A 27179-nucleotide genomic window follows, 5' to 3' on the forward strand; every position below is an offset into this window, starting at 1 on the left:
CCAAACATTAGCTAATGTTTATTGCCCCAGATTCTGAGCAGTGTGGGGCCACTGGATGACCCCCTTATCAGGTTGCCCTGTTGTTTACACACACATCGCTGAGGTGAGAAGATGAGGCCAGCAGCAGCCCCAGAGATGTCACCTATGACTGTAGCGTGCACACAGCTTCCTTTCTTTATGCCTGCTGAGATCCAGGAGTAAACACAAGACCCAGGCTTCATCCGGGTCCTCACAGTGACACCCAGGACCTCTGAGGACACGGTGACAGTGACCCTGGTACCCAGATTAGGAGAGGACGAGGGAATGCAGGAGTGAGGGATGTGGTGGATGCTGTGGTCCCGCCTACTGGCTCATTCTGGCCGGAAACCCCATTTGACTGGCTGAGAAGCATTTAGTGAGCGCCTACTGTGTGCCAAACCAACAGGGACATAGGAGAGTGGTCAAACCAGCTGTGTCCCCTACAGACTGATTCCAGAAGCTGAGACAAGGGGATGATGAATTTGACACCATATGGGGTTGAAGTCACAGGATGAATGGGGTATAACGGGTGAGGTGGTGGTGGTGTGATAACTCCCATCTCAGCACTGGAGAATTGAAGCAGGAGTTCAAGGTCATCCTCAGCTACACAGCAAGTGTGAGGCCAGTCCGGACTACAGAGACCCTGTCAAAGAAGGAAGGAGGGAGGGATGAGGGAGGGAGATACACACAAAAGTGACAATTTTGATTGTTTTATTTTATTCATTTTTTTGTTTTATTTTATTTTATTTTTGAGATGGGATCTCACGTAGCCCAGGTTAGCTACCACTTCGCTATATATTGAAGACGTTGAACTCCTGCCTCCACCTCCCCAGAGCCTGATGACAGGCTCTGGGGTTGGAACCCAGGGCCTGTGCATGCCCTGCCCTCACTGTGTCCACTGAGCCCATTCCTGCCCTGTTTGAAAAGTCTCAGGAATCGCGGCCCTTGATCTTGCCCAGTCCAAGGTGGTAGGGAGTCAGCACACTCAGAGATAGAAGCCTGGATAGCACCCCCAGACATGCACACCCCACTTTCTGCTCACACCTGTCATTTTACTGTCAGCCGTCTCCTCCCACACGCAGCCCGTGGACTGGCGGCTGCACTCCTGCAGGCTGGTGGTGCGGCCAGCAGGGCAGACAGCCTCACCCAAGACCCTAGGGAGGGAACAGGAGCCCGGTGCAGTGTACCGGGAACCCGCTGATCTTGCTCCCCACCCCTCCTTTGTAGGTCGTCCCTAGTGCCTGGAGACAGATGGATCCTGCTGTGTGGGTGTCACTCGCAGAGCCAGACAGGCCGAGGAGTGAGGGAGTTCTGAGAACCAGGGACTACACCGCAGTGTAGCATCCCAACAACACTCCCCTTAGCGGGCAGTGCCGACCGAGCCCCTGCCTCACATGCTGTCCCAACCTCGTCCCCGCTCTGTCTCATCTCTCAAGCCCCAAGAGAGGTTCAGGGAAAGGGGTCGCTCGATCGGGGTCACACAGCCAGGAGGGGTGCAAGGCGGCCTGTCGGGATGCTGGGGAGCTGCTGGGTGGCGTCTGGAGAGACTTGGCTCGCGACCCTTCTTCCCCGTGCAGGTCCCTGGTGCCGGGAGCTCCGGGACGTGTGCAGAGCGCGCCTCCTGCCGGGCGGCTGGAGTCTCTACAGCCCTGACCCGGGACCAGGACCCAGAAGAGATATCCTGGCGTGCAGCTCCGAGCTACGGTGGACCCCCTCCTCCTGAGCTAATCTTTTCATCTATATGCTCCCCGTTCCAAGCTGAGCCCGGATCCCTTCTGAATTCCCAACTTTCCATCTCTGCGCTCTGAAGCTCCGTCCCCATTCAACACTAATTCCATCCTCTCCCCAGTCAACTGCGCCCACCACCCTATTTCCTGGCTCTGTGGCTCTGATTACTGCAAGGAACCCCGAACTCCTGGGAGTGGAACCCTACGGGGAGTGTCCTTCTGTGTCTGGCTCAAGTCGGTGAGTATCATCCGTGATGGAGCAGGTGTCTGAATAACGTCCCTTCTACACGTGGAGTACAGCTCATCTACCTCTCACTGACGGACACTAACGTTGCCTCCATCCTTTGGCTCCTGTGAATAATTGAATTAAAACTGCCGTACATACACATCAGAATCTGTGTTTCCTACCTGAATGTACCCACGTGGGGAATGCCTGGCGGCCAAAGTGATCTTCCCTAAACTTAAGAAATTTCAAACTGTTTCTGAAGGCTGTCGCCATTTTACACCTCTCCCCAGGGACGTCCTCATCCTCACGGACGATTTGTAAGATGATGATGATGATGATGGTTACTAAACTGGATATGGACCTGGGGGTTCTTGCACACTGGGCAGACACTCCACCCCTGAGCCGCCAATACCCTCCGCCCTTCACTTGGGGATTCGAGGTGGGGACTCCACCTCTGACCATGCCCCAGTGCCTCATTTGCTCCGCTTGAGCCACACCCCCAGCCAACACAGCCGGGTTTGAGCCCGACTTCCGTCACACCCAGACTGTCTGTGGGTTTTCCAGGCTGAGACTTGCTAAATCACGGCTCTCTGGCAACCAGGTGCCAAAAAAACTGCTTCAATGACCACCCCCGCACTAGCTGCCCTGGTTCGTTCTTGGAGGTCTGGGCTATGAAGCTGGGCTGTAGTGGATGGAGCACGCCTTTAATCCCAGCACCCGGAAGGCAGAGACGGGCAGATCTCCGTGAGTTCGAGGCCAGCCTGGTCTACAGAGCTAGTACCAGGACAGGCTCCAAAGCTACAGAGAAACCATGTCTCGCAAAAATAAGAAAGAAAGAAAGAAAGAAAGAGAAAAAGGAAGGAAAGAAAAGAAAATCTGAGCAGTGGTCTCTACTGGGTACACTGAGCGTATTTGGGGTTGTCTGTGGCTGCCACACAGCGGGAGCTCCCGGATAGGGAGTGAGTGAAGGCGGTGAACTATGCTCAACATCCCTGTACAGCCCCCTGCAGAGCCTGGATGGTTACTGAAAACAAGTTCTTGGCCCCACACATTGGAGAGCACAGACAATCTGAAATCAGGGGGGGCACTTGGGTCAGTGCTGCTCCAGGCAAGTCGCTTGCCCTCTCTAGGCCTCGGTTTCTATCTCTCATAATATAAAGAATGGATTTTTTTGTGTGTGTCTTAAGGCCCGTGCCAGGGGAGGTCAGGATGCAGACAGCAAGCATCTACGAGGCTTCCTGGAGAGGGCGATGGCGCTGAGACCTTTCCAGTGCTGACTGGGCCGTCCAGGCACAGGAAGTGCAGACGGGGGATGCGGATTTGGGGGGAGGGTGGGAGGTGATGGGGGTGTGGGAGCCACTCCCAGGTTGAGTTCCCAGGACTCACAGCTGCGTCCTCCAGGGAGGCTACCAGGAGCGAGACTATTGGAGTGTCCCCCTTACCCCAGCGACACCCACCGAAGGGGGTTCTTCACTAGACTCGTGAATCCCAAAGATGTCCCAAGACAAACGTCGGGCTTCATTTGTCACTGGGGTCCCAGGTGGCATCCTAACTACTCAGTGGGTAAACTGAGGACTAGCCCGGAAGGGTCCATGTGTCTTTTGGTGCCTCGCGGGAGCGCGTCTCTATGCTGTGTCCGGTAGGATCTCTGGCGGGGTGCACACGTACCCCATTTTTCTCTGCTTGAGTCTCCTTCCTCTCACCACCCCCCCGCCCCGTTCCCGCCACGGAACTCCCCTGCGCCGCCCTCGCCTCGGCGTCCGGCGTCCGGTGCTGCTGCTGCTGCGCTATTCCGGAGGAATCCCCCAGCCACAGGCCACGCCCCCGCCACGCCCCCCACCTCCGCGGCCGAGGCCTGCTCTGCTGCCACTGGCCCCTTCGTACACCGCCCGTGCGCTCCTATTCGCTGAGCCAGTGAAAGTCTGCAGGGGCGTGGCTTGTTCTGTGCGGGGGCGTGTCTATACCAGGGGGCGTGGCCCCTGCCCAGCAGCCAGCTCGGGTCGGTCGACCAGCGGTTCCCGCCCCACAGAGGCGCCTGCACAAAAGTGACAGCCAGACGGATCCTGAGAAGCAGGTGAGCGATCCGGGTCCCCGCACCCGTCCATCCTGGGTCCTTGCTGTCCCCTCTTATCCCCACACTGTCCTAGGTGCATCCTGGCCTCAGTTTCCCTGTATACCTGTGCCTGGCTGTGTGAGTAGGCTGCTGTGGGCTGCTGTAATGGTCCTAGTTATCCCTTCTCAAGGGGACATGGTGGACCTCGCCCTGTACAGGTGTGCAGCCCGACTCCAGAACGGCCTGGGTATTCCCGGCGGTGGCCGGCCAGATCCCACTGTGGCTCTGGCTGGTACAGGGACCCCACCTGAACCCCCGTCGTCCAGACTAGGAGCTTCCCGTCGCCCTGAGCCCTGGGACTCTGTTTTACCAGCTGGGAACTGGAGCAATCCCCATCATATAATTGGCAGGTGACTTGACCCAGGTCTGTGACCTCCTGGCTCTTCCAGTGGTAGCCTGGAGGGTAAACTGAGGCTCAGAAAGTAGCCTGTGGTTGACCAGGGATGTGTAGACAGAGGGAACCCGAATGTGGCTTTTTACCTTTTTGAGCGGCCAGTCTGGAGCAGGACAGGGTGAGGGCCAAACTGTACGCAGGCTCCTGAGACACTTCCCCCGCTCCAGGCTGCAGAGCCTCTGGAAGCCTGCCTAGGGGTCAGAACATGGCTCACACAAACCTGACTTCCCTGAACAAGTAACTTAATTATAAGCCTCAGTTTCCCTGTCTGTGACTTGAGATAGTTGTTTCATGACTCCCTGGGACTAAAGGCTTCTGGGAGGATTAAAGCAAAGACAAAACCCACGGAGGCAGAGCCAAGGTGGGCTACACAGGGAAGCCACATCTAAAACCAAGTGTAGACTGGCATGTGGTCTGGTGGGTGGAGTGTTCTACTGAGCAGGAGGCCCTGGGTACCAGCCCCACGGCCACATGAACCAAGGTTTGGGGTGCGTGGCTTTCATCCTAGCTCTTGGAACAGAGGCAGGTGAATGTCTGTGAGTTTGAGGCCAGGCCTGCACAGTGAGTTACAGGCTAGTCATGACTGTGAAGTGAGACCCTGTGATAAAAACAAACAAAGAAAAACAGGAATGTGGGCTTTGTGTGCCAAACTTCCTGTTTTCCCATCCTGGGACTTGAGAATGGCTGCCCCTTCCCCACACGGACCGTCCAGTCTCGGGACCTTTGCTCATACCTGCTACAGCCACAGCCGAGCAACACAGGCGCCAATTTTGAAACATAACAAGTTCATGGTCTGGGCCGCACCTAGGACGTGGGTGACTGGGAGGGATGGGGTGGGGCCGTGGGGACTATCACAGAACAAAGAACATTGGCACCGAACACCTGTGCTGGGCCAGGGCTGGATCCTGAGGGGACAGGGACACAAGACACTTGTGTTCAGTTTACCCTCTGACCACTGGGCAAGCGAGGACCCAGCCCACAATGATTACCGATTTAATGATTTAGTATATTGATTCAGTATGAGGGGATTCAGCCTACTTCAAGGCCAAATCGTCATGGCCACAGGGTGCATGCCACCTGCTGAGTCCGGTGCCACCCAGGACTCACTAGAGACTTGAGGAGGGTGAACTTTGATCTAGGGATTCGGTGAGTCCACTCTCCCCAGAAATTCTGCATTGTCCCACCAGGTGGTTGCTTTGAGTTCCCAAGCCTCTGTTTACCCATCTGGGACCCTCCAGAGGGTGCTCTGCAGGCTGGGGGCTTCCACAATCCTCCCCAAAGGCACCATGGAAGGGCTGATGGGGCACACATCTTCTGGAAGATTCTCAGACTGAGTCAGTAGGCCCCTCTGATTTTAGAGTGACCCTGTGTAAGATGAGCTCCTTAGGGGCTGGACTCATATCCCACTCCTGACTCGGTGTTGCTCTGAGAATATCTGTCAGCTCCCAGGCCCCTTCCTCAGTTTCTCCTTTTGTCATGACCATGAGAGGTTACTTAGTCACTTGACAAACAGTTCCTGAAGACGGAGGGGAGGTTAAGTATGGTGCCTCGTGGCACCAGAACACAGCAGTATCCAAACTGGTCCAGTGCCCACCCTCCTCTGCCTCACAGTTGGAGCTGGACCCTGTCCTGAGAAATAACTGTAACCGTAAGATGAGGAACTGGGAGGAACATGGAGGAGGCCCATGGCTGCAACAGAGGGAGAGGGAGGCAGGATTCTCAGGACTTGGGCCCCAACAGTGAGGGAGGTGGGAGCCTCTGGCATTTCGGGAATCCTGGCGAGGGTGAGAGGAAGCTGCGTGGACGCTGGGAGCCTTGGGAAATGGAGGGAGCTGGTACAGTCTGGGGACGAATGCACACACTGTCATATTTCCCTGGTTAAAACCCTGAGTGGAGGCCGAGGCGTGAGGATCGCGGTAAATCTGAAGCTAGCTTGGCCTACAGAGTGAGTCCTTATCTCAAACTCTGACCCTAAAGAAACCCTGTCCCTGTGTGGAAGCTGAAGCAGGGGTCCATGCCCCTGTGGCTTTGTGACAGTCTCTTGAAAGTATATTAATTTATTCTTTTTTGTGCATGTGGAGTAGACAACTGGCTGTCCTTCACTGAGTGGGTCCTGGGCTCGAACTCAGGTTGTCTGACTTGACAGAAAGCGCCTTTACCTGCTGAGCCACGTTGCTGGCCCTCAACCCCCATTTTTTCAGGACATGTCTTGCCTCCCAGGTCTCCCCTACCCATTCTTGGGGTGGCATCATTGTGGGGACCCTGTTTGAGAACCTCCAGTGTCTTCCCCACCAGAGAAGCTTCCTCTTCCCAGTCCTGATGCTAAGGGTGCTGTTTGCAGGTGGAGTCCCCAACAGGTGACAATGCTTCGGGATAGACTGGGGGGCCTGGGTGACGTGGGGCCTCGTCCCAGCCACCCTGGGGCAGTCAGCGAGGGCGGAGAAAGAGAATGGCGGGCTTGGTTACATCAATTATTGATGAGCTGCGTGTGGGACATAAAGAATTCATGAAACCGGGGGCTGCCCAGGGGCGGGCAGCAGCGTCGGTCTTACGAGAGCTGCTGCTGGGTTTTGGGAATTCTGCCATCTGGTTGTTAAACCCAGATTAAAAGTCAAGGAGTGAGTGCTTCCAGCTAAGTAAATCATGTTGTATTTATTATTTATTACATTTATTTACAGTGTGTGTGTAAGCCAGGGCGCATGGGTTGGAGGTCAGATGATAACTCATGGGGTTCGATTCTCTTACCACGGTGTAGGTCTCAGAGATCGAACTCAGGCTGTCGGACTCGGTGGCAAGCACCCTTATCCACTGCCGTGTTGACAGAATGCAAACCAGATCATAAGTAAAGTTGTCAGGTGGTGGCACCCTCTGTCAGCCGAGCTAGAGAGGCAGAGGCAGGAGGACCAGGAGTTCAAGGTCAGCTTTATATAGTGAGGGGATAGCCTGGGCTAAATATGAGATAAAAATATAAGTGCACTTTATGGAATGCAGATGCTATTTCTGTTCTGGAGAAGCTCCACCCCAAGTCCCCTCTCCCCCATCTCTCTCCAAACCCTACTACATCTCAGAAAGCCTGCCAAATGATGACCCCTCCCTCAGAGATGCTCAAGGTCACTCCCACAGGGTATTTAAACTGCCCCCCCAAACAGACACGTGGTTTTCCGGTCTTTCTTTTCTGTCTCCTCCCTGGGAGGCTGGAAAATCATCCGGGAGCGTTGTATCTATATTTCGGGTTGATTTGGTCTGATTGGATTGCTGCTTCGGTGGAGAGGCTCACGGGGTGCAGAAACTTTTCAGTTTTAATAAAGCTCTTAAGATTGATAGTGACAGTTCCCACCCATGATAAACCCCAATAAAAACACACAGGAAAAAACAAAACCAAAACAAAACAAGGATTCAAAGGTCAGGTTGGGTGTGATGGTGCACGCCTTTGATCCCAGCACTCGGGGAGACAGAGGCAGGGGAATCTCTCTAAGTCTGAGGTCAGCCTGCCTGGTGTACATAGAGAGACCCTGTCTCAAAACAAAACGAGGGGTGAGGAGAGAGAAGCCAAAGCACATGCAAGGGCGGAGAGAGGCCTGGCACGTGAAGTGTTTGCTGTCTAAGCATGAAGACCGGAGTTCGAAACTCGGGAATCCTACAGAGAAGCCAGAACTGAGGGCAGGCAAATGTGATCTCATGAGAGGGGTGGGGACAGGAGTGTCCTTGGGGCTTGGTGGCCAGGCCTGGCTTCTGGTCTGGGTGCACAGTAGAGGTCGTCAGTCCCCAGCACCACACACAGTGACTGCCAGCGTAGACACCCCATGGCCTGGCTGTGGCCTGTGTCCATGTTTGTTCTGAGTCTGTTGGAAATGGCACAGGGGCTCCCCAGCTTCACGTGTCTCCTGTGGCCACTGTGGCCGCAAGGACCCCACAAGGATCCTCAGACCTTTGCGGAAGCCTGGCTTGGTTTCTGTGTGGCCGGCTGTGGTCACCATGGAGACGGGGCCTGGGGATTGGGGAGGGAAATGGTGTCAGCTGTGCCCAGGAACAAGGGCCCATCCACCTGCACCCACCTTTGGGTATGCAAAGGATCGATCGCGTGTGAGGTATGCGAGGAGACATCACTTACACTAGCAAGTCAGGGCGGTGAGCAAGGAATGTCAGGCGCCACAAGCAAGTCGGGGGTCTGAGAAAGGGGTGAGGCATGAGGAAGGGGGGTGTCTTGGCATTTTGGGCTTGGGGATGTCGCTGTGTAGCCCAGGGTGTCCTGGAACTCACTCTGTAGCCCAGGCTGGCCTCCACAGACATCCTCCTGCTGGGGTGGGAGGGACCACGCTCACTTGCTCTCCAACTGCCTGGCCTCAGGGCTGCCATCCTGGGAGCCAGAGGGCATTCAAGGAGGTTCTGAGGTTGGGGTGTGAGTGGCACCTGCGGGCGAATGTCACAAAGGACGGCACAGATCACATTTGTTTGTTCATTAGAACTTGATGTGACAGGAACTATTTCGTGAGGCCCAGGGGGCTCCATGGTGCACACTCTGGCTCCAGGGGTCATCCTGGCAAGGCTGCCAGTGTGCCTCTGTGGAGAGTGGAGTCCAGGTGCCCCCAGCGGTTGCGGCTTGTCGTCTGAGGCTCCCTGAGGGCCAGTGAGCCAAGGATCCCCATTGCAGGCTTACAGCAGGGTCATCCCAGGGAGCCAGGGATCCCCATTGCGGGCTTACAGCAGGGTCATCCCAGGGAGCCAGGGATCCCCATTGCGGGCTTACAGCAGGGTCATCCCAGGGAGCCGGGGATCCCCATTGCAGGCTTACAGCAGGGTCATCCCACCTGGGTTCTGTTTCGTCTTGTTTTTGTTTGGTTTTTTTCGAGACAGGGTTTCTCTGAATGTCCTGGAACTCACTCTGTAGCCCAGGCTGGCCTCAAATTCATAGAGATCCGCCTTCCTCTGCCTCCAGAGTGCCAGGATTAAAGGTGTGTGTCACCATTGCCCAGCTTTCCACACTGGTTTTTCTGTCAGGACTTGAGAACTCAGGTCCATATGTTTACAGCAAGACTTTACCCGCTCGGCAGTCTCTGAGAACACTTGACCAGGTGTAGCAATGTCCTAAGGCCCCAAGGCTACCAAGATACCTGGGAAGTGATGTGGGTGCTCTAGGTCAACCTTGGGCTCCCCGGACTGTGCTTGGGTGGGCCAAGGGGGGAAATGGGTATGGGAGACACATGTGGGTCACCCTGGTTTGAACCTCCAGTCACTGGGGTCCACCTGTCTTTCCACACCTCTCTCTCCAGAGTTCTCCACAGCCCACTTAGCATTCAGGAATAGATTAATCACTGAAAACACATTTACTGAGCACATTTACTATGCCCCGTGCTCCCTGCCAAGACCTGCCTCCCATCCCTCCATCCTCTCCCCTCCCTCCTGTACCCACAGATCAGAGCTGTGCCACCCCCAGCACCATGTCCAGCAGGCATGGCAGCACATGCCTTTCATCCCAGCATTCAGGAGGCGGAGGCAGGATCAGGTCAGCCTGATTCAAAAAACAAAACCCAAAGACAAGCAACCAAAAAACTGGAGGAAAAGAACTAGCAGGAAGTGGGTCAAGGAAGTTCTCCTGAGCCTGGAGCTTTACACTCAGAAAGGCCTCTGGCTTCCAGAAGTCACCGCAGTCACGCAAAGGCCCTGTGGCTTGGCCTCGTTGCAGGGGCCAGGTTGATCTCTGAGTTCAGAGCCAGACACCAGGCTACATCTGTCCCCACCCAAGGGAAGGTCTCACCTAAGCCAAGGTCCCCAGCAGGGAGCCTGGCGCTCGGAGGAATATTGGGAGCTGTTGTGGAGTGCCAGGAGCTGCAGGAACTGATGGGGTTCAGAGCACAAAGCTCAAGTAGGGCTTGGCAGCAGATGAGAAGTCTAAGGTCGCCAGACAGTGGCGGCAGCCAGCTTTAACCCCAGCACTCAGGAGGCAGAGGCAGGAGGACCCAGCTGAGTTCCAGGATAGCCTGGGCTACGCGTAGAGACCTTGTCTCAAACATCACAAAAACTTTAAAAACCCATCAAGACTAAGATGCAGTCCAGGGCCCAGGAGAGGACCTGGTGCTCTGTTTTGGACTTAGGCTGTTGTCCTGCAGGGAGAGGAGCTGTGGTGACCTGTGGTGACCTGTGATGACCTGTGGTGAACTGTGTGGCCCTGCCCTGGGTCCTTTGTGCATGCACCTCCCACTACTGTCCCCTCCCTCCAACCTGTCCCTCCTGTCCTGAGGCTCCAACAACTGGCCTTTCTGTGGCCCTTGCTCCAAGCTTTTCCCATCCCCAGGCCCAATTTTTGCTTTTTTTCTCCCTGTTTATTGGTTTCTTGTGTTTCTGTCCTCACCCTGGTTCACAAGGCCTCTTCAGGATGATTTTGGGGTTCCAGCCAGTCACAGTTGACACACGCCTGTCATCTCATAGTTGGGAGGCTGAGGCAGGAGGATTATGACCGAGTCAAAGGTCAGGCTGTGTGATATGAAACCCTGCCTGGAAAAAGGGGGGAAAAAGTGAAAATACATAAGAAATGAATTAAGGGGTGGAGGGGTCAACTCCAGGCACAAGAGGGTCCCCAAGTCATGTATAACCAGAAGAGGGCAGAACCGGGGTGCTGGGGAGGCAGAAACAGGGTCTCTTTGCATCACTTCTGTGCCCTGGTGTTGGGTATACAACTGGTGCTCCATAAATACCCACCAGGCAGTTGAGTGACTGCATGAGTGTGGGGCTGAGTTCTGGAGGGGAGCCTGGGCTCTTTAACTCCAGACTTTGGGTGCTGTGGCGCTTGAGGAGGGTCAGGGACCAAGGCCACAGCACCTCATCCCTGGGAAAGTCCCTGCCATGAAGGCCTCACATGGCCACACTCAGGCCGCTTATGCAGGAAGACAGGGACATCCTGGTTGGTCAGGACAATGGGTTTCAGAACAGGAAGTGGAGGCCAGCAGCTGGCTGCCCCAGGTGGCGGCTCAATAGGAATCGGGATGGCCAGGATAGGCCACAGCTGTGCCCCCGCCAGTCCTGCGGAAGTCTGTCCACGCTCTCAGCTTCACTCCTGAGCCAAGGAGTTCAATTTGGCTTTGTCCATGGGGAAAGCAAGGCCCAGAGAGAGTCAGCACTCCTCTGGAGTCACACAGCCCCCAAACCAAACAGAGACTCCAGACTTTGTTATTGAGAATTCCCTGTTGTCTAGTGTCAGTTAGGAAACAACCCCTGGGCCTTCAGTCCTGGTCTGCTGGAGGAAGCTGACCTTGAACTTCTGACCCCCCCCCAAGTGCTGGGGAGGCAGGTGTGCCGTGTCTGGTGTGTGTGGTGCCCTCAGGTGTGGGGCCACGCTGGGGACTGACCGTCCTCTCCTGCTGTGTGAGTGGACTTTGATGGGACAGATTCCACCCACCATTGTCCATTCTTCTCCGCCTGGGCCACTCAGGAGGGCTGTGCTCTTTGCAGAATGACATTGGCCCAAGTGACGAAATGGGTTCACATGGCGGGCGCCCTGTGTCAACAGCCCTGTCTGGGCCCTGGCCAGTACACCGCAGGGGTATTGAACGCTGGGGGAAGGGAAGCTGCCCAGCCATCCTTGTGCCCCTGACCGCTAAGGCCAAGGAGAGGATGGTGAGAGTAGGGGCTGCCTGGAGTCTGGGTTCACACAAAAGCCGGCTTTGTAGAGGAATCGGGGTGAGTGGGCTGGAGGGTGGGCACTGCTGGCCTGGCCATGAAGCATGGCCCACCAAGGCCCAAGGGCCTGGTCTCAATACAGCCTCTGTGTGTCCTCGGCACTTCCAGAGGGGCCACGGGTCCCCAGGAACACAGCAGAAGAGGGGTCAGGCCCTGACTTCCCTATGTGTTTCGGGGGTGGAGGGGGTGGTCGCAGCCATCCAGCCCTGTGTGGCTCAGAGGGAGTACCCAACAGGAGTCAGGGGCTCTGGGTACTGGGAGGTGTGTAGGAGTTTATTAGGTAAGAGGCATGAGAAGTCTCAGTTGTGTTGAGTACTTCTGTTGGGGAAAATTCTAGAACTGCTTGCACCTGCTTGTCCCTTTGGTCGCTTGTCAGCTCAAATGTCTTCAACGTCCAGTGAAGGAACAGTCTCATCTGGCGAGCTGGCGAGTAGGGGTGGTGCCGAGCCTCAAGCATTCCCGCAGTCTCATCTGGCGAGCTGGCGAGTAGGGTGGTGCCGAGCCTCAAGCATTCCCGGGACCTGAATGTTGTGTCTGTCATCCCACAGGGCCATGGACACCTTCAGCACGAAGAGCCTGGCCCTGCAGGCCCAGAAGAAAGTGCTCAGCAAGATGGCCTCTAAGGCCATGGTGGCCGTGTTCGCGGACGACACCAGCAGCGAGATCCTGGACGAACTGTACCAGGCCACCAAGGAGTTCACCCGCAGCCGGAAGGAGGCACAGAGGGTGGTGAAGAACCTGGTGAAGGTGGCCGTGAAGCTAGCCGTGCTGCTGCGGGCGGGTCAGCTGGACGGGGACGAGCTGGCCCAGCTGCGAAGGTTCCAGGGCCGCATGCGCAGCCTGGCCATGACGGCCCTCAGCTTCCACCAGGTGGACTTCACCTTCGACCGGCGCGTGCTGGCCGCGGGGCTGCTGGAGTGCCGGGACCTGCTGCACCAGGCCACCGGCCCTCACCTCACTGCCAAGTCCCACGGCCGCATCAACCACGTCTTCGGCCACTTAGCCAACGGCGACTTCCTGGCCGCGCTGTACGGCCCAGCGGAGCCGTATCGGAGCCACCTGGGCCGCATCTGTGACGGCCTTGGAAGAATGTTGGACGAGGGCGGCATCTGACCTGGCCTGGAGACCTCTCCAGAACATCAGTGTTCGTCCCAGCTTTGCTCCTTTCTACTTCCGAGAAGCTGTCTTGTAGTCCAGCCTGACCCCAGACTCTACGGGGCGAGGCTGACCTTGAACTGATGCTGCTCCTGCTGCCTCCTGAGTGCTGGGGTCACACCGGTGTGCTCCACCATCTCATTGTTGGGTACTGTCATTCTTTCAGATAAGGTCATGGAGACTCGGGAGTAAAAAATTGTACTCCCCAAGCCCTGCTCCCTGCCCCCTGCCAAATGTTTATGTTCATTTCCTAACTCTCAGGGCTTCCCAATGTGACTCACTTTAGGAAATGGAGTTCAAGCCCTGGCACCAGTCTAGGGCTGAAGGGATCCCAGCCCGTCATGTGGGCTGGGGATGAGCACACTTCCGTGTTGGGATCTGGAGGAGACCCCATCTGGAGACTGCATCCAGGACCTAAGAGCAGGAAGAAGCCGTCCCTGAGGTGGCTCAGTGAGTCGTGACGGGAGCTCAATCCCCAAAACCACACAGTGGAAGCAGAGAACCAGTCAGCAAGGAGCGACTGAGCTGGTGGGAATGCTGGAGTCCTCACTGGGAGGGAGGAACCTGGGGACCTCAGAAGCTGTCCCCAGCTTCAGCAGGGCAGGGCTGCTGGAGATACATGTCTGTGTTAAATTATAATGCCGTATTTGGGAAACAAACCCATCTTTTCTCTTTGTATGACAGCCAGGACTTGTAACCAACCCTGACCACACATGTGGGAGCTTAACCTTATGGTCACTATGAGACAGACTTTTATCCTTGGTAAGGTGGTCAGGCTTCAGTAACGTGTGTGCACAGCTGAGGTGTGGGTTAGTGCTCTAGAATCCCCAGTAAGGGATTGGGGGCGTGGCCAGTGTGAAGCCCCGCCTAGAACCCCTAGTGAGGACAGTGCCTCTGCACTTTGCCGGGGTTCTGCAATGCTGCAGGTGTTAAGGTGATCTGGGAGATGGGGAGGACACACAACACCCACAGCTGTGAGTATTTAGGACAAAGTTTACAACCTGCATCCTGTGGGGCCTGGTTGGGGGTCACAGAGGCTTTATTAGTGTTTCAAATGTGGCCAACACAGAGATTCTATCAACAACTACTGATTGTTAATATTTGTTGTTTTCAAGGGGTCAGGTCCTGGAAGCCTCCCTCTCTCACACCAGCTCCACAGGGAAACTCCTCTCACTTTAGGCCCTGGGCCAGATCTTGAAACTGGGACACCAACATGCATGCCGCTGTCCCCAGATGAAACCCTCATGCTGACCAGATGGACCAATGAGGGGAACAGACTGAGATTTGCGGGGCTGTGGTCCTAAGGGTGAGATGAAAAGGAAAGCCAGAGCACACGAGGGACATATTCCTTTATTATTTTGTGTCACTGGGTTTGGTATGCCATACGGAGCCTCGGCCATCAAGCTAACCTTATTTCCTTTTTAGGTTTAGATTCTCAGGGTGACCTGGACTTCACAATCCTCCTGCCTCAACTGCTTGAATGCTTGGGATCACAGGCCTATGCTAGAAAAAATATTTAAAGGTGCCACCGTGTGGCTGGTGACATGGGTAGAGGTGCTTGCTGCCACGCCCACCACCCAGAGTCTATGTCAGAGGCCCTAAGGAGGCAGCTCCTCCCCTGCCAGCCCCTCCCCGACCAGGTTCCACCGTGTTCCCTTGGCTCCGCACAGGCTGGTGGCCTCACTGGCCTCCTGTGTTTGAGGCACTAGGTTCATGCTGAGCATCATAAAATTTTTTCTCAGGGGCTGGAGAGATGGCTCAGCGGTTAAGAGCATTGTCTGCTCTTCCAAAGGTCATGAGTTCAATTCCCAGCAACCACATGGTGGCTCACAACCATCCATAATAAGGTATGGTGCCCTCTTCTGGCCTGCAGGCATACACACAGACAGAATATTGTATGCATAATAAATAAATAAATATTAAAAAAAAAAAAAAAATTTTTCTCAGAAATTTAAGATTAAATATTAAAGGGCCATTGTGTCCCGGCGCCCAGTTCTAACTGCTCTGTATTCTTGCAAACAGCTGGGGACCCTCAAAGGTACATGGGGTGAGCCAGGCAGTCAGTGACCTCACTTCATCCTGGGTCCTTTCACACCGAGGGGCGTGAGGCTAGGACTATGTCACCTACACCCAGGTACTGGAGCCCCGAGCCTCGGGCCCCTCAGACAACGCTGATGGCTATGTCCTTCTGGGGCACATGCAGCATGGGAAGTCCTCAGTTTCCACTCAGTGTCCTAAAGGTCAACTCCCCTGTATTGAAGCAGGGTTCCACTGTACAGTCTGAGCTATCCTGGAACTCACTACACAGCCTAGGCTAGCCTCCCATTCACAGAGGGTCCCCTCCTTGAAGCTGAGGGTAGCAGGAGGCTGTTTAGTCCACGCAATGGGACGCCACCCCTAAACAATGGGGGACCGCAGCACCCTACAGGCCTGTGTCAGGTACAGGCCTGCCTGGCAGCCCCAGACTCTCACTTGGTATTTGGCCAGAGGTCAGGACCAAGGTCAAAGCTGGGGGGCCAAGGGATCCCTCTGAAAACCTTTTAGCTTACATAGGTTTCTTTGGCTGCAGGTTATTTTTGTTTCTAATGATTTCTTACTGTGGCTGGGAAGGTGGCTCAACAGAGCACTGGCTGCTCTTGCAGAGGACCCAGGTTCGATTCCCAGCACCCACAGGTGGCTCACAATCACCTGTGATTCTAGATCCAGGGGACCCGAAACCCCATTCTGGCCTCCGTGGGCACAGAAATGACACAGACACAAAACTCCCCATGAAGGGCTGGGGGCCGTGTGATAGTCGCTCTTGGGGGAGACACATGCCTATGCCTGCTGCTGCTACCATGGAAGGCAGTGGAATCCAGGCTTGAGTCCTGAGCCCAGAGAACCCCAGCTGGGGTGGTGTTTATTGGTTTATTTGCTCCGTCTCTTCCCCTCCTTTTGAATGGAGGTGCCTTGGGTGGGTAAGAAACAGTCCCGGGGATGGGGCGCTCACCTGCAGCTCAGAGGGGGAACCACACCTGACTTGCGCAAAGCCAGGCCCCCTCCCCCGGGCCCCCAGCATGCCCTGCACCTGGGGAGATGGGTGACAGGCTCAGAGTTCAGCAGTGCTGCAGTGTGAGCTGCAGACAGGGCAACACCAGCGTCCCAGACAAGTAGTGGGCAGTGCGCCCAGGCAGGCGGGGGTCACAGCTCCGAGCGTGCTGCCTTGGCTACGATCACAAGCTTGGAGAGCTCAGACTTGAAGGCCCCAGGCCTGTGAGACACTGCAAGACACAAGCACATTTGGGCCCTGACAAGATGCCACATGAAATGCTGGAACTGGGGCAGTGCCAGCAGAGGGCACGGCAGGGCGGGAGGGGAATGAAAGTGGAAAACTGCAGAGCCAGGCACCGGGACAGGCTTGCCAATGTAGCTACTCTGAAGCCCCACCTAGAACCCCTCCAGTGGGGAGCTAGGGGCGTGGCCAAGGAGAACCCCCATAAGTCCCCCAGTGAAGCCTGGAATAGGTTCTTTTGAGGACATGGACCCACTTCCCTGGGCTCTGCCAGTGTCTCCCTCACCAGGTCCTCAGAGCCTGACACTCCAGATTGGGGAGCTCTGCTTTCTACAGCAGCTGCCTTGGACCCACTGCCGCAGAGGCAGACCAGTGCAGGTGAGGATCTAGGATATCACCACCCAAACCGACTGGCACAGCTGTGGCACAGGGTCCACGCTGCAAGAGGCTTCTCTTTAGCCCACCACCCATCCTTAGCGTAGTCGCGAGGCCCCCTGCCAGGAGCTGCATGCCTTCCGCCTGCTGGGTCCCATCTTCACCTACCTGCTGTCTTGGCCACTTCAAATTCCTCGTTTTTAAGGGGGACATCACTCTCTCTCTCAAACGCAGCTTTGGACTGAAAGAGAACAGGACACTTCAGTAGACACAGAGAGAGGGAAGCCCTCGAGTCCCCTCGGTTTGTCTCCTGAGCTCTGTGGTCTAAAGCCAGGCATTCCCAGCAGGGATCCCAGGAGGGTCAGCTCACAGGTAACAGCCTCAGTGTCACCTGGGTTCCCAGTAACACTCCTGAGGAGGCTGCTACACGGCTCTAGTATGCTGAGCCTGTCATTGGCTGACTTGAGGGACAGGAGAAGACCGAGGCTACCCTGCTCCACCCTGGCTCCTCCCATTTTTCCACAGGGTGCCTCTACTGCCAACCTCCCCATTTTTCTGGCCTCCTGGGGCAAAGGAGGTCTATGTAGAGGGATGGGCCAGAAGCCCACATTGTAGGCCTTCTGCTGAGGGCCCCAACTCATGTGGGAGCCCTGGGGTCAGTGGGATGGCTGAGTCCCTTGCAGTGAATGGTATCTGGAGACCCCTTCTGTCCTCAGGTCCCCGAGACTGGCACTCACGTAGGCCATGGCATACTCGATCTCAGCACCCCGGACTTCAGCCTTGAACTGTGTGAAGTACAGGTAGGACTTCCCCTGAGGCCTGTGGGGAGACAGTCAACGCTGGTGGGACCCAGTCGAGGCCCCAGAAAGAGCCTGATGACGTGGGACTCCATGGTAGGAATCTCCAGGAAGGTGAAGTCAGAGATGGGAAGGAGCTCTGTGTGTGCCGGGGATGAAGGGGAGGGGACAGCCCCTGGGGTAGGAGAGATGGGGTGTCTGGTAGCCCAAGCTGGCCAAGGCTAGCCTTGAGCTCCTGATCCCCTTGCCTCTGCCTCCCAGAGCTGGTGATTAAGAGAAACAGCAGCTGACTGTACATCACAGAAGGCAGGGCTCTATCTCAATTTTTAAAATTTGCCAAAAAGCACTGTGGTGATTTCCTGCTCTGTGACCTAACTCCCAGCTCCCTGCCCTCCTCCCATCCCCTTCCTGGTGCTGTGGTGTTAATACACACACTGGCAGCTTCCCCAAGGTCACAGGGCCACTCTCCAGTCTGTTCCCTACTTGTCCTGAATCAAATGTGGCGTGCACATGCACAGTGTCTGCAGGACCCCCCCCCAGCCCCAGCCCCGTGCATACACAGTGTCTACAGGACCCCCCCCCAGTCCCGTGCATACACAGTGTCTGCAGGACCCCCCCAGTCCCGTGCATACAGTGTCTGCAGGACCCCCCCCAGCCCCAGCCCCGTGCATACACAGTGTCTGCAGGACACCCCCCCCAGCCCCAGCCCCGTGCATACACAGTGTCTGCAGGACACCCCCCCCCAGTCCCGTGCATACAGTGTTTGCAGGACCCACCCCTAGTCCCGTGCATACACAGTGTCTGCAGGACCCCCCCCCCCCAGTCCTGTGCATACACAGTGTCTGCAGGACCCCCCCAACTCCATGCATACACAGTGTCTGCAGGACACACCCCCAGCCCCATGCATACACAGTGTCTGCAGGACACACCCCCAGCCCCATGCATACACAGTGTCTGCAGGACACCCCCATCCACCCATACATACGCCAGTGGCTGCGGCTCACCTCCAGATGGTACAAGTGAAGTGCTGACTATCTTCGCTCGTCCCCAGGCTCATCTGCCATTGCTGGGGAGAAAGGATAGGCTTGTTGAGCAAGGACAGGTGGGCCTCTCTGCAAGGCCGCCACACACACTGCCCTACAGTGGATCAAGACACTGCCCATGTCCCCTTTTTCCCATAAAGGACGACATCCTGAGAATGGCTCCCAGCTTAGCAACAGTGAGATCCTGTCTAAAAGCTAGATAAGGGTTGGGGCCTGTGGGTCAGTGTCTAGCATGGGGCCCTGGCTCCATCCCCAGAAACAGGGCACAGTGAAGCATGTCTGTCACCCCAGCACCCGAGACAATCAGGAGTTAGCCTTGGCTACATAGGAAGCTAGCCTGGGCTACACGAGACACCCTGTTTCAAAAAACCAAAAACAATACAGGCACAGTGGTGCATTCAGGAGCCAGAGGCAGATAGCTCTGTGAGTTCAAGGCCAGCCTGGGCTACACTGTAAATCCAAGGCCAGCCAGGACTACACTATGAAAGCCTGTTTCAAACAATGACCAGGGCTGAGATGGCTCTGCACCTAAGAGCGCAGGCCACTCTTTCAGAGGACACAGGTTTTGTTGCAGAACCACACGGAGGCTCACAGCCACCTGTAACTCGTTACAGGGAACCTGATGCCTTTTTTTGGTCTCCACACACACCAGGATATGCAGCTGGTGCACAGGCATTCATGCAAGCAAAACACCATACACATAAAACAATTAAAATTAAATCACAACAAAAACCCTAGCCAACTAGTTCTCACAGCAAGTATCCCCAGCCCTGGGGCTCCCATTACTGCTCTCCATGGCTTCAAAGAAGCGGTTTTCCAATGCTAAGGCAGGCCATGTTTACATCAATTACAAGGGGACCCTGTGGCCGCTTGGCTACATTCTGCCTGAAAGGTAAGCCGTGAGCCCCAACTGCACTCACGCCAGGGTTAAACTTCTGGCTCTGGGTCAGTCCACAGACACACTAATCCCGAACTGGCAGGCTACTCCAGGGCCTCTGTGCCCAGAAACAGCCCATCCGAGAAATGCTGCTAAGAGGTCCATGCCTTGCTTTTCCATTAGAACAGGGTCTCCTGTAGCCCAGGGCATTTTTAAAAAAATATTTATTTATTTATTATGTATACAATATTCTGTCTGTATGCCTGAAGGCCAGAAGAGGGTGCCAGACCTCCTTACAGAGGGTTGTGAGCCACCATGTGGTTGCTAGGAATTGAATTCAGGACCTTTGGAAGAACAGGCAATGCTCTTAACCACTGAGCCATCTCTCCAGCCCCCACCCAGGGTATTCTTGACGGTGACTTTGAATTCCTGATCCTCCTGCCTCAGCGCAGAGTGCTGTCACCCGCCTGCTACTGGCCCCTCTTATATTCATTTAATCTCAGGCACAGCCAATCCCTAAACCCACTGACAAAATAAAGTGGGAATTTTCCTTTCCCGGGACCATTCACGTTAAAACGCAATCAGTGAGGCCAGGTCCTCACCACCATGCGTTAGACCCTCTGCCCCATCAACGACAAGGGAAGTCTGGTGCTCAGCTCCCCCTGACTCCCTCCCGGTCCCAGCACATCCACTTCCTCACTGAGCGCAGTGTTTCTGAGGTTCCATCTGGCCGTGGCAGGTCAGGCCATGCTCCACTCCGTGTAATGGAAATTGTCACTGTCATTTGTCCCTTGAGCTCCCTGAAGCTGGCTCTGAAGTGGGATCTGCATTTGTTTCCAAGGTCTTGGGGGAGCACTGATCCCAGCCTGTAGCCGGCAGCAATGGCTACAGCAGAACAGCCGAGCTGACTGAAGCCTGCTGAGCAGCTAGCCACACAGACGCTGTCCTGAGGACCTGCTGTCCTGGTTCGTTTCATGTCAACTTGACACAAGCTGGAGCTACCAGAGAGAAAGGAGCCTCGACTGAGAAAACGCTTCCAGAAGATCTTGCTGCAGCCAGCCTGTAGGGCGTTTTCTTAATCAGTGACTGACGGGGAGCGTCCAGCCCACTGTGGAGGTGCCATCCCAGGCTGGTGGTACTGGGTTCTATAAGAAAGCAGGCTGAACAAGCCATGGGAAGCAAGCCAGTGAGCAGTACCCTCCACGGCCTCTACGCCCACTCCGCCTCCGGGTTCCTGCCCTGTGTGACTTCCTTTAATGATGAACGGCAGTGTGGTAGTGTAAGCCGAATAAACCTTTTTGTCCCCAACTTGCTTTGGCCATGGTGTTTTTTCACGGCAATAGAAACCCTGACTAGGACACCCAGGTTCAGTCCCCAGCACCCACAGCGTAGCCCACAAACACTCATAACTCCAGCTCTAGGGAATCTCAGTGGGCAACACACACACGTATACACATTCACAAACCTTACTATACATACATGTTAAAAACTATGTGTTTTTAAATCATACCTACAGCGGGAAAGAGGCCGGACGCTTGTCGTGGGGCTGCTAGCAGATGCCAGCTGACGGCCATCTTGCACCTACTGCTAGTTTGTTACTGACTGAAGGTCTGTAGAGACAGCTCAGTGGTTAGAGCACTGGCTGCTTTTGTAGAGGAGCTGGGTTCAATTTCCAGCATCCACATGGCAGTGCACAACCCTCCATACCTGGTCCTGGAAGTCAGACACTCCCTTCTGGCCTCTGCTGGGTACCACGAGCACCTGGCTGAAGGTGTAGGCCTTCTGCAGCCTCTCTCTCCTTTACTCTCACTTGCTATATCCATGCTCAACGCACTCCACGCCACAAGCAGGGCTGCTATCCCTGTCCATGCGCAATGCTGCTCACAGGTGCTGGGCTGTGCATGCCTGTCCGTCCATGGACACTGAGCCACTTCCACTCACTGGCTGGCCCCATGGAAAGCTCTGCGCAGACCACTCATGTGCAAGGTACCATAGCCACCACTATGTCCCGTAAATGACCGGCTCTGGCTCCCATGGTGCACAGGCATCTCTAACTGTATGGCGATTGGCCTTAATGCTACCTATCCTGCATTCTATGGTAGGGGGATGGTCTTGCTGGGAGTTTGCCCCCTTGCCAGCTCACAGGCTGACCTGAGGACTGTCCCAGGCTGACCGCTCAGGCAAGCCTCCTAAGGCACAGACCATCTTGAAATAACAAAGATTCCACTGCCCACGGGTAGTGACACTGTCATCTAGCACTCAGGACGCTGAGGCAGGTGGAGCAGGGATACATGATAAGATTCTGTCAAAAAGCACCAACAAATTTGACAAAAACAAATTGACAAATAAAAACCACAGTGTTCACTGATCACACAGGGATCAATAGAACCACAGTGCTCACTGATCACACAGGGATCAATAGAACCACAGTGCTCACCGATCACACACGAATCAACATCAATAGAACCACAGTGCTCACTGATCACACACAGGTCAATAGAACCACAGTGCTCACTGATCACACACAGATCAACATCAATAGAACCACAGTGCTCACTGATCACACACAGATCAATAGAACCACAGTGCTCACTGATCACACACAGATCAATAGAACCACAGTGCTCACTGATCACACACGGATCAATAGAACCACAGTGCTCACTGATCACACACGGATCAACATCAATAGAACCACAGTGCTCACTGATCACACACAGATCAACATCAATAGAACCACAGTGCTCACTGATCACACACAGGTCAATAGAACCACAGTGCTCACTGATCACACACAGATCAACATCAATAGAACCACAGTGCTCACTGATCACACACAGATCAATAGAACCACAGTGCTCACTGATCACACACGGATCAACATCAATAGAACCACAGTGCTCACTGATCACACACAGATCAACATCAATAGAACCACAGTGCTCACTGATCACACACGGATCAATAGAACCACAGTGCTCACTGATCACACACGGGTCAATAGAACCACAGTGCTCACTGATCACACACAGATCAACATCAATAGAACCACAGTGCTCACTGATCACACACAGATCAACATCAATAGAACCACAGTGCTCACTGATCACACACGGATCAATAGAACCACAGTGCTCACTGATCACACACGGATCAACATCAATAGAACCACAGTGCTCACTGATCACACACAGATCAACATCAATAGAACCACAGTGCTCACTGATTACACACGGATCAATAGAACCACAGTGCTCACTGATCACACACGGATCAATAGAACCACAGTGCTCACTGATCACACACAGATCAACATCAATAGAACCACAGTGCTCACTGATCACACACGGATCAATAGAACCACAGTGCTCACCGATCACACACGGATCAATAGAACCACAGTGCTCACTGATCACACACAGATCAACATCAATAGAACCACAGTGCTCACTGATCACACACGGATCAATAGAACCACAGTGCTCACCGATCACACACGGATCAACATCAATAGAACCACAGTGCTCACTGATCACACACGGATCAATAGAACCACAGTGCTCACTGATCACACACGGATCAATAGAACCACAGTGCTCACTGATCACACACGGATCAATAGAACCACAGTACTCACTGATCACACACGGATCAATAGTCAGGGACTGGCACTGTAGGTCACTGGCTCCATGAGGCAAAAGCCAAGGCAGCCCGGGGTCCTTTCAGGCTCTTGTGACTGAGAATCCAGTGCTTTCCGCTACAACACTGAGCTACTGCTGTCCTTGCTGCAGTGGGAGGGAGGCAGCTCCAGTGCAGCCAGGAGCACCACAGGCTTCCCCCACCCTCCTGCAGTGGTAACTGGGCTCACCCGCAGGGACTGGGACAGGATGCAGCGGGGATGCCCTGACTGCTCCTTCACGTAGGTCACGAGGGGTCATCCCGGACTCTGAACCACGAATGACGGACTGACAAGGTACCTCTTTTCTGGAGTGAGGAAGAGTCTCACAGGAATGGCAGCTCAAGGCTGTCAGTCAACTCCTGAGAGATGGGAGGCAGGGGAGTGCCCAAAGACTGAGGTCAGCCTGGAAAACATGGAAGGCTGGTTCATCTAGGCTGCACTGTGATCCTGCCTATGCACAACATGGGGCTGGGAGGTGGCTCCGAGGCTAAGAGGACTGGCTGCTTTGCCAACACGCCATGGCAGCGCACAGCTGTTTGTACCTTCAGGTCCAGGAGCCGTGTCTCCCTCTTGCGGTCTCCAGGGGCACCAAGCACATATGTGGTACATAGACACCATGCAGGCACAACACCCATACATACTAAAAAAATAATAAATCTTTTCCAAAATTCAAAAAGAATGCTGGGCGGTGGTAACGCACACCTTTAATCCCAGCACTCAGGAGGCAGAGGCAGGCGGATCTCCGAGTTCAAAGCCAGCCTAGTCTACAGAGAGAGTTCTAGGACGGGGCCCCAAAGCTACTGAGAAACCCTGTTTTGGGGGGAAAAATTCAAAAAGAAAGAAAATGCACTGAACCTGCACTGTCTCTGTGCTGATTGCCAAGAACACGCCTACACGTGAAAGAGGCCACGTCCCGACACCAGCTGCCTGAGACCCCAAGTGACTCACCTCATTGGTCCCTCCTTGGGAAGCATATGTGAATGTACATGTAAACTTGCCCTGGAAAAGAGAAAGAGAAGGAGGCTGAAGAGCCGGTGTCTCACTGCGCAGAATCAAGACCCCAGCATGCTGGGCGTGGGGCTGCATGCCCATCACCTCAGCGAAGGTGAAACCAAATAGGAGTCATGTTGACCGAACTGTTAATAAGCCTCCATGCATAAATCTCTGATTCCTAAGCCAAATGTATCCTGGGAAACACACTTTTCAACCTATGCTGAACTCCTGAACGCCTGTGACAACTCTCTTTCCACACAGTGTGTTCTCACATTGGTCTACCTCGATCCCCGAGTGCCCCATTATCTCAACAGCTGTTTTCTATAAATCCTAATGCTTCTCTATAAAAAAAAGGACCTCAAAAGCCAGTGAGGGGGAGGCAGTTGCTGACCAGTCAGTCCCTTGTGCACTTTTAAATATAGCTTGCTTTAATCAGATGGTTGTCAGAATGCTCCCTCTCTGGGTTTAACAGCAACCAAGGAAGCCAAGGCAGGAGAACTGCAAGATGACGGCCGGTCTTGGTGACCGAAGGTAAAACAGTAGAGAGAGGCCTTGAACGTACATCTGCAGTAGAGCTCTGGCTGGAGCTGGGGTAGAACCCTAGCCTGTGTGAGACCCTAGGTTCCATCTCAGTAGCATAGAAAAGAAAAAGAACTTTGCATAATCCTTGGGGGGTGGGGTGGGATGGGAGTGTTTCCTGGGAAGGTCACGTGGCCTACAGCAGTCACCGTTTAGAATACTGGCCTTGGATTCAGTACCTGGGAGTGCCTGACACACACGAGCCTTTGTTACTTCCTTCCTGCAACACAATCCTGCCAGGAAGCTCTGGGCTACAAGAGTGTTCTCAAGTCGGGCTGTGGTAGCCCACGCCTTTAACCCCTGCACTCGGGAGGCAGAGGCAGGCAGATCTCTGTGAGTTAGAGGGCAGCCTGGTCTACAAGAGCTAGTTCCAGGACAGGCTTCAAAGCTACAGAGAAACCCTGTCTCAAAAAACAAAAAACAAACAAGCAAAAGCAAAAAATAAGAATGTTCTCAGGAAATGGTCAAAAGGGTGTTTCCTTTCTGGTCCTAGCTCACGAGCAACCCTCTCGGGACCTGCATAGCGAAGTGAAGTCTCTTGAGACCCAGGGCTCTCAGCACCCAGAATCCCGTTTTCCAGAATGTGCTGGACGAGGGGAGAGTGCCGTGAAGGAAGGAAGTGCTTGACAGGCGGCGACGGAGGCAGCCACGCCCCTCTGAGTAGCCGGTCTCCGGGTAACCCCGCCCCTGCCATTCCGACGGGCGCCGGGACGAACCGGTACTGGCTCCGTCCAATCCCGGCAGTGCCCGGTCGGCGATGCCCCCGAGGGAGGCTCGGCACTCACCCCAGGCCCTACGTCCTGGGAGAAGGAATGGACGACGCCTCCGGGCCTCACGTCAAACGGCACGGTGGTGGGCTCGGACACGGCGCCCGCCAACGCCAGTGCCGCGGTCACCAGGAGCAGCGCGGTCCAGAGGGCTCCGCTGGGCGCCGCCATCTTGGTTCCGGGCCACTGCGCAGGCGCCCGCCGACGGGGCGCGGCGAGGGACACGTGGAGCGTCCTGCGCCGGACGCGTCGTCGCGATTCATTGACGCACACGTCGCAGCTTTGGCAGCCGTGTTGGGGCGGGTCACAACTCGGCACGTGATGCCAGACGGCGCCTCTGATTGGCGGCCTCGATGAATGGAGAAAATTCGTGTCGGTGCTGCAGGGGTAACATCTGCCTTTTTCCGGCTCAAGTTCGGGTTCCCCATATAAAAATGCCTGACGTCATTGTAATTAGGGTGCAAAAGCTATTCCGGTATTTTTACATTTATATCTTATTTAAATGGACTCGAGGTCTCCACCTTTCAGGCAGCATGGGGTTTGTGTTTTATTTTGTTAGAGTATCTTTAGTAGTTTCAATTTTTAATTAACTTGTTGATTATTTTTAGTTTTGTAACTTATTTTACTTCAGTTTATAGTTTAAGTTTAATTTAATTTTTTTTTCAAGACAGGGTTTCTCTGTAGCTTTGGAGCCTGTAATGGAACTTGCTATATAGACCAGGATGGTTTTGAACTCACAGAGATCCACCTGCCTCTGCCTCCCGGGTGTGCGCCACCACCACCTGCTTAAAAATATTTTATTGTGGGGTCTGGAGAGATGACTCAACAATTAAAGGCACTGGCTGGTCTTGCAGAGGACCCAGGTTTGAGTCCCAGAACCCACATGTCGGTTTATAATCTAACTCCATATCCAGGGGATCCGACGTCCTCTTCTGGCCTCTGGAGGCACCAGGCACGCATGTGGTGCACAGAGCAGGTGGAACATACACTCACACACAGAGTAAAATAAATGTGTTTATTCTATTTTTCCGATGGCTCGTTTTATGTCAGGATGGCCTTGAACTCCTGATTCTTCTGTCTGCCCCTCTCCAGTGCTGGGATGACAGCTGGGATGGAAACCAGGGCTTTTGTGTGCTAAGTGATTGCCCTGACCCCTGCGCCCCGGCACCAGTTTTATGTGGTCTATGGCTGAAGAGCAGGCTCTGTGGCCTCAAGTGGCTGTTCACTTACAGGATCCTGCAGGTGTTATCAGGACAGAAGGAGGCTGTCCCAGCGCAGGGGACAGAGGACTCCTCCACTTTCGCAGCTTCCTGTGTGTGTCACAGGCGTTGCTTAGCTCTCCTGGGGCTAGAATATGGGGCCTTCAGCAAGCCTGGCCAGCCCTGTGCTGCCGAGCAATATTCCCAGCTTTCTGATGGTTAAAAATGAGACTTAAGTCGGTCGGCGAGATGGATGAGTAACAGGGAAGGGGCTTGCTGCCAAGACTGCTGA

The 27179-nt window shown here is 54.7% G+C and overlaps 2 protein-coding genes across 2 annotated transcripts; one reads left to right on the forward strand and one right to left on the reverse strand.

The window, feature by feature from the left end:
• Nucleotides 1–3954: 3954 nt before the first annotated feature.
• Nucleotides 3955–15045, forward strand: Tnfaip8l1 (TNF alpha induced protein 8 like 1). The gene is made up of 2 exons (XM_041669758.1): nucleotides 3955–4045; nucleotides 12701–15045. Exon 2 carries the CDS (start codon nucleotides 12705–12707, stop codon nucleotides 13263–13265), a length of 561 nt encoding a protein of 186 aa, XP_041525692.1. The 5' UTR covers nucleotides 3955–4045; nucleotides 12701–12704; the 3' UTR covers nucleotides 13266–15045.
• Nucleotides 15046–15245: 200 nt separating this feature from the next.
• Nucleotides 15246–25877, reverse strand: Mydgf (myeloid derived growth factor). Its single transcript, XM_041669759.1, has 6 exons — nucleotides 25707–25877; nucleotides 24298–24348; nucleotides 18755–18816; nucleotides 17691–17772; nucleotides 17122–17194; nucleotides 15246–16567 (listed from the first exon to the last, which is right to left on the reverse strand). Exons 1-6 carry the CDS (start codon nucleotides 25857–25859, stop codon nucleotides 16488–16490), a joined length of 501 nt encoding a protein of 166 aa, XP_041525693.1. The 5' UTR covers nucleotides 25860–25877; the 3' UTR covers nucleotides 15246–16487.
• Between the last annotated feature and the right edge of the window lie 1302 nt (nucleotides 25878–27179).

Source organism: Microtus oregoni, unplaced genomic scaffold (assembly GCF_018167655.1).
Source record: "Microtus oregoni isolate MIOR12 unplaced genomic scaffold, Mior012 000019F_ref0000042, whole genome shotgun sequence".
Classification (NCBI taxonomy): domain Eukaryota; kingdom Metazoa; phylum Chordata; class Mammalia; order Rodentia; family Cricetidae; genus Microtus; species Microtus oregoni.

What these genes read in the sequence shown, in the direction of transcription:
- Tnfaip8l1 (XM_041669758.1), top strand. Translation starts at nt 12,705, where the DNA reads ATGGACACCTTCAGCACGAAGAGCCTGGCCCTGCAGGCCCAGAAGAAA.
- Mydgf (XM_041669759.1), bottom strand. Translation starts at nt 25,859, where the DNA reads ATGGCGGCGCCCAGCGGAGCCCTCTGGACCGCGCTGCTCCTGGTGACC. An exon ending in TTCACTTGTACCATCTGGAG is followed by an intron (nt 17,773 to 18,754) that starts GTGAGCCGCAGC and finishes GTCTCCCCACAG; the next exon opens with GCCTCAGGGGAAGTCCTACC. An exon ending in TCGAGTATGCCATGGCCTAC is followed by an intron (nt 17,195 to 17,690) that starts GTGAGTGCCAGT and finishes GTTCTCTTTCAG; the next exon opens with TCCAAAGCTGCGTTTGAGAG.